General features: G+C 33.1%; 1 protein-coding gene across 1 annotated transcript; it reads right to left on the reverse strand.

Moving 5' to 3' along the window:
• Positions 1–4,851: 4,851 nt before the first annotated feature.
• On the reverse strand, positions 4,852–10,588 carry LOC110096141 (peroxidase 51). Its single transcript, XM_020821922.2, has 4 exons — positions 10,185–10,588; positions 9,908–10,108; positions 9,308–9,473; positions 4,852–5,468 (listed from the first exon to the last, which is right to left on the reverse strand). The coding sequence occupies exons 1-4, from the start codon at positions 10,401–10,403 to the stop codon at positions 5,056–5,058; spliced, it is 999 nt and encodes a 332-aa protein (XP_020677581.1). The 5' UTR covers positions 10,404–10,588; the 3' UTR covers positions 4,852–5,055.
• Between the last annotated feature and the right edge of the window lie 1,572 nt (positions 10,589–12,160).

Below are 12,160 nucleotides of genomic sequence, written 5' to 3' on the forward strand. Positions count from 1 at the left end.
AGACTTCTGCTTGATTTTAACATCCAACTTCACTCTCCTACAAGCCTACACTGTGATAGTATGTCTGCTATAGCACTCGCCAACAACCCAGTTTTTTCATGCACGAACGAAGCACATTGACATCGATCATCACTTCATTCGTGATCACATTCAGCCGCAAACTGTAAAAATCTACCCAGTCTCTATCAAGGATCAAATCGCTAATATCTTCACCAAACCTCTCTCGACTAGCATATATCAACTTCTTCGGGACAAGCATTCCCACTCCATTAGCTTGCGGGGGCGTAATAAAGAATACATGCACAACTATTTAATACCTGCTTATGTACCTGTAACTAGTGTTAGGACTCTTGGCTATGTATTTATATGTCAATACCTTATGGCAATCTCTATCTTTCAATACAATATTATTTTATTCTCTATTCACAAAGTTTAATATTATTTTTTAAGTGTGGAAAAAGAGACTTTGGACCAATTATACATTAAATGAGAGATAGCTTTACGTGTCAATTAATCTTCAAACTTCAATGGTGGACTTTGATGTTGATGGATGTGATGGCAGAGAAATCAAAATTGGTGAGGACAAAGTTTTAGAAAGATTAAAAAAAAAAAAAATAGCAGGAAACAAAATGAAAAGAAAAAAAAAATTATAAAGAATGCTAGTCAGTTGCCTTAGAAAACGGTCGGCTCTGGTGACCGAGTTGGTTGGGTAATTCTTATTTTTGAAACATATTTTGACACAAATTTATTTAAAATAAAAAATAATAATTAAAATACGGGATAATCCCAGCTGCTTATAACGGGAGAATCTCCGCTAATGTCAAAAAATGGAGACCATTTGATCAATTTTATGTAACAATCGATCACAAAATAAGATATGTGGGAAAAAATTTCTGCTATAATTCAAATCATTAATAGATTTAATTAAAACATGCGAGGGGTTCAACAGGGTAACGGAAAAATCGCCAATGAGATTAAGATTTAAGAAGAATTTTTGGATAGCATCGAGAGAAGGGCGGTGACGCAAGAGCAAGGATCTCCTTCTTTGAGATCCATAGAGATTGGTTATCCACCGAAAGTAGAATTATGCCGTTTTAGGTTTGTGTTGGGCTAAGCTGATATACAACTTACGCTACAGATTAAGCCCATTTTAATTCAATACCGGTGGATTTTTGTCACTTAATAAATGGATTGGCCCTATAAGTTAAAGCCCAAGAAGCACTCGGCCTTTATCGAAGGTAATCTTGCTTGGCAATTATAGGCCAGCTTAAACTCCAGCAGCTGTATCCAACACCATGCAATTTTATTTATCTTCATATTTTTTTTTTCTTAAGGTTTTTGTAAGATTAAAGAGTTCTCTAATTCTTATAAGAACTTTTTTTAAGGTTAAGTTTTTTAACTTTTATAAGAACTCACAATATGCATTATAAATTCTCTAATTCTTGCAAGAACTCATATTATAAATTATGTGAAAGAAATCGAAATGAAAATATGAATTTACATAAATCTTAAATCCACAAAATCTTAAATAAGATGATTTTCACAAGATTTCAATCAGAAGAAAATTTATTTTGATTCATGTTGAATTCCAAACTATGAGTTCTCTCCCTTTTCGGTTTCAATTTCTTCTTTCATGAGTAAATTATCTATGGAACAAACTAAATCATCATTATGAGAGAAGAGATCCCAAGCAAGAAAGCAAGATAGATATCAGAGATTGCTCTTGCCACCTAGCTCTTATTCAACCACAGCCCAGACTTCTGCCGGACCACCGTCTGAAGCCAGACTTTTGCCGGACCATTGCCTGACGCTGGACTTCTATCAGACGATCGACTGATGCCCGAACTTTTGTCGGACGACCACCTGACGTGGGACTTCGGCTGGACCACCGACTGACTCCCGGACTTCAGCCTGACCACCGCCTGACGTCGAACTTCTGCCGGACCACCGACTGACACCCATCAATTTCATCAGTATTAATAACTAAAAGAAAACAATATAAAAAAGTTTTGATCATATATATATCAGATAGGTATTAGGCAATGAGTGATTAGAGAGACATTAAAAAGTTAAAACAGAAAAAAAAAACTATTAGAGGAAGCAAAGGCAGATATCTCATCACGTTCTCTCTATTTCTCCCTTACCTCTCTGTAATGGCAAAGTAAAATTTATTGTGTAGTACTTTAAGATTATCAGTATTGTTTTATTTGCAAACAAAAAAAAAAAAAGAATTTTACAAATACTTTTATTCCAATTCTAAGTGAATGACCAAAAAGCATGTAAGACCCTTCTTGTTAATTTTATAAGATCATCTTAAATTGAGGCACAATCTCTATTTCAAAAAAAAAAAAATTCTCGCAGTATAGGTATGACTGTTAATTCGGGTTGACGGGTCGGGGACGGGTCGAACCTGAACTGACACGAAGCTAAACGGGTCGACCTGAACCTGACCCGTTTAGTTATACGGGTCCAATTACTGAACCCGGACCCAACCCGAAATTTTTTTAGAAAGAAAAATGTAAAACAGAAAAATTTATGAAATAATATGATAAATAAACCAAAAAACAATGAAATAATAAATGAATACAAAAAAATTATGATTAATAAACAAAAACTCTAGTTTCTATAATACAAGACACGTTACAATTTATAAATTTACAATTTACAAATACAAGATACAAATATACAATGATACATTACAATTTACAATTTACAAATACACAAAAAAATTAGTAAATCACAACCAGAGTTGTTGTTGCTCATTGCTCAAGCAGTCAAGCATCAAGTAGTTAGCTTCTTTATCATTCACTAATTCATCTTATCTGAATTTTGAATTCTAATATTCGTCATCTGAACAATGAACATCTAGGGCTGTCACTCACTCAGTAACTAAGCATAATCAATTATTAATGAACCTGCAAGGCTGCAAGCCTGCAACAAAATTAAGTAAAAGTCACAAGCTCAAGCTCAAGGAATCACCGGCTTAGGCTTTAGGGCCTTCGGCTTTAGAATGAACAAATTGAAAATTGAAGCATCATTTACAAAACTCAGCAAATAATGTAGAATAGTAGATCAGTCGATCAGAAACCAAAACTCAACAAAATGCCAAAATACTTCTAAAAAAACGAAAACAAAGTTATTCATGACTAATGAGTTCACTGACTAGTGATTACAGTCTTACAAACCAAGCAAGGATGACCAAATTTCAAAGGTGCGAACTGCGAGTGTGAACGGCCTAGAGGAAGGCAAGAAGCGAGAGAATCGGAGAACGGAGTCGGAGATAGAGAAACCCTAACTCAGAAATGAGAAATCCCTAAAACGACAGCCCTCAGCTTATGCTTATTCGCTCGATGACTCATTGGCTCAAGTGCTTGACCGCTCGACGTTATTAAAACCCTCATAGGATTAGGCTCAATGGCTCATACGGTTGACGGGTTGAGGGTTGACATGGGTTGTTTTCGGGTCGGAATCGGGTTAACGGGTTGACCCGAACCAGACCCGATTGCTATACGGGTCCAAATTTAAAACCAAAACCCGACCCGTTTCTTTAACGGGTCGACCCGAACCGGAATTTTCAGATCGGGTTCGGGTCGGGTCAGTTGTTGACAACTCTAACTATAGGATTACAGATAAAATCTCCTATGTGGGCATGTATTCGGTGTCCAGTTAAGAAATGGGGAAAAAAAACAGAGATGAATCCAACTGATTTCATAGTTTAATTGTTTACATGTTTTTAAAATTTTTCTCTCCTAATAGACTTAAAGTCTTTTTTGGGACAACTGTAGAGTTTTGTAAATGTAAATTATGTAATTGTGAAGCAGCTATGTAAAAATTTACTTTTTTGAAAACTACTGTGTTCATTATAAATATAAAGTTTATGTGGAAACTTTCTTAATGCTTTGCATTTCAAAACATGCAAACAATTATGTTGGCTACTGTTTTTAAGAAATTGTTGCATTATGAAGGTCCTTTTTACAATAGTTTTTAAAAAAATATTTTCACCACAACAATTTATAACTATATTTGTAATAAGCTATAGTAGTCCCAAACATTCTCATATTCTTTTTTTAATAAATAGAATATTTTTTTTTTCTTAAGATAAAAACGCATTAGCAACTCCAGTTGTAAAAAGTAGCTTCCCAATGCAAAGATTTTTCGAAAGCAGTACCTAAATGGAATAGCATTTACAACATGAATATCAAAGTAATGAGATATATCGTGATTTTTTATAAAAATGATTGTGAAGATGTTGTGAGAAAAGTAATTTAAAAAAAATAATAATATACTAATTACAAATATGTTCATTTTTAAAAAGTGGGCAACAACTTTCTTGCAACTCCCATTTATTAGTAGATTTTATAGGAAAAAATAGCTTCTTATCACATATTTTTGTGAAAAATAGCAATAAAGTAGTTGCTAAATGGAATTATAATTATAATTTTAGAAGCAAAGCAATTAAAATGCTGCCCTAACGAAATGAGACATAATTTTGAAATATATATTTTAATAATTTTATATTTAATTTTTAATTGTTAATATAATTTAGTTATATTTTATATTAATATTTTTAATCGAGCTAGCTCATGAATTAACGAGCTGGATCCAAAATGGCTCAAACTTGACTCATTTGTTTATCGAGCTCGAATCACTAGTCACTTACCGGGCTAAGCTCCAATCACTAGTCACTTTTCGAGTTAAGCTCGAACTTACTCAAGAATCACATCAGATATTTTTAAAGATTATTGATTTTTAAAATCTATTGCAGTATAATTTATATCAGAATATTTTAAGTCTGAAAATAAATTAAAAATTTTCTGTTGAATAACTAAATCAAGCAGCACATGTTTGGTATCACAATGCCTTCACTTTTTCTTTATTAAAACAATTAACAAACAGCCGCTTATTCTGTCCTCCATCCAAATATTCCAATGGACAGAGCCACCCTTTCTTATTTCCCACATCATAAACTATTCATTTATTCCCCAATATAATTTGAACCCAAATTTAAAAAAAAAATCAAAACTTGGTAGGAAAAGAAGTACAAAACGAGATTTTTTAATTGAAAACCGAGCAGTCCCGACGAATATTTCCCTGTGAGGTGTTGGTCTTGACGCCTACACGCCCGAGGCGAGTTATGGCTGCTATAAAGGCAGTGTTGAACGCGTTAGAATTAGCAGCCCATGTGTCGACCGTCGGGCGGGATCGGGAATCATCGGCTAGGATCTGGTCAGACGTGAAAAGGCCCATACGTTGTTGTAGGTTTCGAAAGTATATGTTGTCGAAGGTTCGAGGGGTGATGGGGTCCATGTTGATCGCCACATTAGGATCTACATTGCGTGGGCACATTCCTTGCAATTGAGTTGCGTACGTTTTATTTAGGCTCGGGTCGATTGCTCCTTTGCGCCGTCCAAAATCGTAGATCCGATTGGAAAATCTGTTGCAATGTGAGAACCCTAATGTGTGGGCCGCTGCATTAAAAAAATTGTATATAAGATTAAGGCTCTGTTAGTTAAGAAATCATTCTGTATGAAGACCGGATATAGAACATTTTTCGAAGGCTAATCAGAATATGCCACGTTAGTGATACCGAGCATTACCGAGCCGCAGTAACTAGCACATAAATGATGTGGCACATTTTGGTTGGTCTCCGGATGACATTCGACGTCCACACATAATAGTTAATCATATTTGAGGTGGCTTTTTTTTCTATTTTAAAACTAAAATTTTAATATAAAAATTATATTTTTAAAATTATTTCAAGAAATAATAAAAAAGTTATCCAAAATAAAATCTAATTTGAAATAAAAAATGATATATAATTATATCAAGAAATTTGCAAATTTTTTAATAAATTTTCTGGTTAAAAATCACATCAATTGATGAATGGAACTGGTAAGATAAGTAGTCTTTGTCTATGGTCTCTCTATTAAAGTTCTTTTAAATATTTGAAAATAAAACTTTAAAAGTTGTCATCTCAAGTTTTGGTTGACTTATTTTATCCGCGAATTAGTTTGCTAATTGACACTCCAACTAACCCTTAATAATTACTTGTATATTTTATTATTTTTTGTACATTTGCTACATCAATCCAAGGCCTTCTCCTAAGGAAGGGCCTCATTTGTAATCGACTACAAATACTAGTGGATTCATTCAAACCGGGCCAGGCCCCGTGGTTTTTCCCCCTTTTTTCAGGGGTTTTCCACGTAAAAACTTTGGTGTCTCTTATGAACGCTACACCCTCTCACTTATCTGCTTGTGTACTGGATCTTCGTACAATGCTAAGACGTTAAACTAAATATTTCTCTACCGCCGCGAATATTCCAGGACGCAACAAGTATAAAAAAAAAATTATCACAAATGAAATCTTAAGATTCATTTAAAGAACAAAAAATAATAAAGTGTTGTCATAAAAAAAACTTTAATCTCTTACTAAATAAGTTGAAGATATAATATAAATGTACAAATATTTAACGGTTGTCTGCCATCCATTGACTTAAGCATTTCTATTTAAAATTAATTTTACAACTTATTTAATTAAGAAGTACCGTTTGATGTTTCACCCTAAGACAGTATTGATCTAAGATTTTAAAATGAGTGAACTAAACTTCGGGAGAACCATGATTGAAACGTACATGCTTTAACCATGAGAAAATTTAAGCTCGGATATTTTGATTAAAATTTAATATACAACATTTTATAAAATAAATTGTGAAGTCATTATGAGAAAAATAATTGAACTAAAATGGCTACAAAAAAATAACTTTTCATTATAATAATTATTGAAAAGCAGTAAGAAAACATAAAGAAAATAATAGACAAATATAATTTTAATTAATTTTTAAAAAATAAAATAGCAAAAAAGCTATCGCTAATAGACCCTCAATCATAAAAACAGGACATCCTTATGTTTCAAAGGATATCCCGATCGACCTAGCATGCAACCCCCACCATTTACATGGGCCGACACTTAAGGCTTTCACGGCATGAAAAGGGATTCGAACCAGGGACCTGTGCTTTGCCCAGCCGGCTCATCACCACCAAGACAAACCGCGGTGGGTATAGACCCTCAATCAAAATAAGTTTATATTTTTTTACATTTATTATAATAATAATAAAATACAATATTTATCGATTAATTCTTATATTGTATATCTCTCGAAGCAAATCCAACATTAAAGTTTGTCATAATTAAATTATGATCACAATATTCTTATTTAATTTTTTTTCTTACATTGTAAATGAATTATATATGTATATTAATGCATTTGGATTAATGTGTCGCCTAATCACTAAAACGCGTGTGGATTACACGATGCATTAGACCATGATAATGAAATCTAGATGAGGTTACGTGCGTGAGGCGAGATTGTAGAGAGCGACATTTTAACAACTTGTGAAAGCGAAGACCGCTGACTTCTCTTGATCAGCTAATGATATATCTAGAGACCAGAGTAGTTGCCGGCTGCTTCAATCGTCCAAGTGGCCAAGCATATATTATTTAGCTCTTAAAATACAAGCTTATTCCTCTCAACACATTAGATGAGAACAATCAGAAAATCTGATTCGGTTTAAACAAGTTGCTTGCCTAGGAGAGCAGAATATATTGTACTAAAAATATATTAGCAAAATGGGCTAATGGCGTTGAAGGTGTTCTATATTTAGCGACTTCAATGGTGCAAACTGTTTCTGTATTAATTTTTTTATAAATAAAATTTGGTTAATCGACAACTCCCATCATTTATCGAATAGAAAAGAGAGCATGATCGCTTATAACTAACTGTTCACTCTTTATTTAGATAGTAATTAAGGGTTACCCACAATTATTAAAGTTCCTTCACTTCGAAGCAAAAGGAGGATTTTTATCTTGTCGGATTTTTTCTTAGATTATTTTTTTTATATATATTGAAATTTTAGATATATTAGTAGTTTTTCTTCTTTCTAATTATTTCATTCAATAATTTTTTTTTTTCATATGATAGTTTTGATTAAGAATATGTTAGGATTCAATAATAGGGCATGGATCAGCTGAGAAAGTTCATAGATGTGTTTTATTAAACGTATAAAATTAGAGGGAAAAAAAAATGAAAAAAGAAAAACATATAATTAAAAAATACAAGGAGAAATTTGAGAAAGGTTAGCAAAATATGCAACAACAATGTTTTGGTATCCAGCTTACAGTGTTCTCTGTATGCCTTAATATTATGAAAATCTGATTCAAACTAAGTCAATTCAATTCAGGCTAAGCTAATTTAGTATAAGCCAATCTAATTCAAAGCCCTACAAGTGGAGAAATTATTACTTGCAGTCACCGGACGCCATCCGGAGGCGAATCAGGACGCGTCATGTCACCATTTTATTGTGTATTGGTGCTGTGTACCGGGTCATGCGGCACATCTTGATTCACCTCCAGACAGTCCGGTGACCATATAATCATTATTGAAGAATACAACACAATTCAAGTCTAATCTTAATCTTAATCAACTTCTTAAATCTGGTTCAAATTCTATTGTGATATTATTAATTAACCCAAAATAAATATTGGCATATACAATTAATAAAAAATATTTTTATGTATTATATATTCAATAATACCTTCAAATCCCCTTATTCCTAAAACAAAAAACTATAAAAGTGAAAAAGAAAGAATCAAAAGAAAGAAGTAAAGGAACAAGACGAAAAAGGTTAGTAGCGCCAGCAGCAAAAGTTGCCTGATGCAACATTTGCCGGTACCCACGCACATGAATACATGATTCTTCTATCCAATAGCCAAAATAATAATCCACCATCTTTTTCACAAATCGAAACGTGCCATATGGCGACCATGAAAGCCTCGCTTAAAACAACAATTACCAACTACTAATTATCCCTATTATTTCCAACTACTAAAGTCTGTACTAAACCCAAAATTTTAATAATTATTTTAATAAAATTTTGAAGAATGTGCTGAGCTTATTGTTTTCCGTGTATTAGAGTTTATTTAATTTTTCATAAATCATGTGGTAATCTTCGGTTAAAACTTTCAGGCTGCAATGGATTCCTGTTTGAAGAAATAAAATACTGGCCGGACATTCGGTATGCTTTATTACTTTAAATTCGTTAGGGAACAAATGGCACTGTTCCGTCGATGTTAAGCAACGTGGTCCAAAAGAATCTCACCTGAAACGATTGTTAATTTCTCTCTCCTAAATTCATCAAAACAAATTTGGCGAATTATGTGAATTCAATCATTTGGGTTTTTTTTTTTTGGTGTAAAGGCGGTGAGCTATGCGGGAGGACGGCATACAGTGCAAGTGGGTAGAGTTCGTACCTGAGAGGGCGATCATGTCCGTTTGGGAGAGCCCATTAGCAGCAAAGAGGGAATTGAGCTGGTTAAGGTTGAAGCTCGGTTGGGGCAGTTTGCCATTGACGCTCGCGGCGGTGGAGACGAGCCCGTCCAGCCTCCCCAGCTCCACCGCGTACGACGGTCCGCCGGCCTAGATTCGCACAAAAAAGTGATTTAACATTTTACGTCATACTTTGTAAAATTTGTCAAAACTAAACTGTAATCAACGAAGAGCGGAAATCTCATAAACTAAATAAATTACTAAAGTTTGATAAAACTCAACAAAAACTGAGCACAAAATTCACCCGAAGAACAAAATATTATAATTCATAAATGAAACTGTCTTGCGCAAAAGAAATTCATCCTTCCTAATTGATCGATTTCAGTAAAATTTACTCAAAAGATATCAAACTTTCGGATTTTTTTTTTTCAGATTATTTTGCTCCAAAATCAACACAATTGATTTAGCAAAATCTGTGGAAACTGCTGAAGTCATTGCGATGGCACAAGCAAAGCAAAAACTCTTTTGTTGGACGCGAAACAGAAATCGAATCAGAATTTGGAAATAAAACAGAGGAATCGAACCAGGGAGATGACATCGCGGGTGGCCATGGTGAGGATATCTGCGCAGGAGACCTTGTTTCGGCATTGGGTGACGGCGTCGACGGCAGCCTTGGCTTTGATGACTGTGTCAAACCCATCGCCGGCGAGCGAGAGATTGTCCGAATTATCCTTTTCCGCCTTATTGTTCGCCGTTGACGCCACAATTACTGACGCATCGCAACCCTGCATGTCACGGGATGAGAAAATCGCAAACATACACAAAGCCAGAAAATAAGATCGAAGGAGAACTGTGAAGTACATTGACGAAGCAGTCATGGAAGAAGAGGCGGAGTGTTCCGGGAACGGTGACGAAGGTTTGCTGAAACTTTTTGGTAACAGCGTTCCGAACGATGCTTTCTACATTAGGGCATATTTTGGAGTAATAATTCTGCCGGAGTTGGGCGGAGCTCGGCTGAACCACGAGACAAGTAGTACAGACGGAGATGAGCAACAGAAGCTCTAAATTGAGCTTCGCCATTGATATATCTCTGCTAATAATTAAGATTCTAAGGGAAAGGGAGACACAATGATTCGTGAGTGGTCGATGTATGGAAAGGATCGGAGGAGGAAGAGAGGTATAAGAAGGGGAGAATGGCGGGCTCTGCCAGCTGGAATTGGGAATCTCCAATGAAAGCAGAGAAAAAGGGCGAAGAAGAGTCTAAGCTAGCAGGGAAATTTTAGCTAAGGATATATTGTTCAAAATTTATGTCTAAGTTTTATTTAGAATAATTTTAATTTTTTTTATTTTGATTTTAAAAAGCTCTGTTTTTAGTTTCAAAAATATTTATTCAAAAACAATTTAAATGACAAAATTTCAAAATTGTGATGAAAAAACTATTCTTATTTGTAAAGTTATAAATTTGTTTTTCCAAAAATATATTAAATTATGAGGAGTTCATAAAAATAAATTCTATTTTAATTTGAATTCTTCATACTCTCAAAAATAAGTACATTACAAACATATGTACTGCATTTTTTTTTTTTAATTTTTTTTATTTTGATTTTAAAAAGCTCTGTTTTTAGTTTCAAAAATATTTATTCAAAAACAATTTAAATGACAAAATTTCAAAATTGTGATGAAAAAACTATTCTTATTTGTAAAGTTATAAATTTGTTTTTCCAAAAATATATTAAATTATGGGGAGTTTATAAAAATAAATTCTATTTTAATTTGAATTCTTCATATATACTGCATTTTTTTTAAGGAATTCATCTAAATATAATGCCATTGAAATAATGGAATGAAGACACTTTCTTGATCCATATATGTGAAAGTAAATAAATTCAAGTAATTAAAATGTTTTTATGGATAAGCAATTATTGACTTTTCTTTTATTAATTTTTCTCCTTTTGAGTTAAATCATTTAAATGCAAAGTTGAATTTGTTTATATTTTACAATTTAAATATAATTTTTGAAAAATAAAATATGTTCTGATAAAAAGATATATTTCATAAATGCTAAGTTAGTGGAGACATTGTCATGTTGCAATAATACTTTTCTAAACTTTTAAAGACTTAAGATTGTGTGAATGCTCATTTAATTGATAAAATTTTATAGTATATATACATATAATAATTAAAACTTTGTATTTTTTTGTATAGTACAGAAATTTTTAAGTCTCATTTAAAATACTATTAATATTAGCTTATTTGAAACAAAATATATTTTTATGCGATTTATATATTACAATTTTTAAAGAGCAAATATTAAAATTTAAATATTTTAATATGAGGTTTAGCCTGCTGTGAGTAATATTATAAGGAGGAACAAAGATGACGCAATGATACAGAAAGGTAATGATCAGTTCAATTCCGTCGTCTAAAAGCGGGAAGAACAGGTCGGTAAATGGTAGCGGTTACGTGTTAGGTAATAACTAAAAAGACGCGGCCTTTATATCAACCAGCATTTGCCACGTAGCTTTCATGCCACGCGGCGCGAGGTGGACTTAGGTGTTCGGCGAGAGGTCATGAAATTACAGCTGGAGGACACGATTGAAAATCAGCGAAAAACATGAACGGTGCAGTTTTTAGTTAGAATAGTACCGAGTAAAAAAAATTAATAAATCTACACTCTCTGAATAATAATAAGGGTTTATTTTGTAAAGTAGCCTCAGCATTAGTAGAACAAAATAAATAAATAAAAAATCGTCAAATAAAATAGAGTCACATAAAAAATCAGAATTCTAAGAAAAATAATTAAATAAAATTTTCTATTAAAAAATATTAAAAATCAT

Source organism: Dendrobium catenatum, unplaced genomic scaffold (assembly GCF_001605985.2).
Source record: "Dendrobium catenatum unplaced genomic scaffold, ASM160598v2 fragScaff_scaffold_1228, whole genome shotgun sequence".
In the NCBI taxonomy this organism is placed as follows: Eukaryota; Viridiplantae; Streptophyta; class Magnoliopsida; order Asparagales; family Orchidaceae; genus Dendrobium; species Dendrobium catenatum.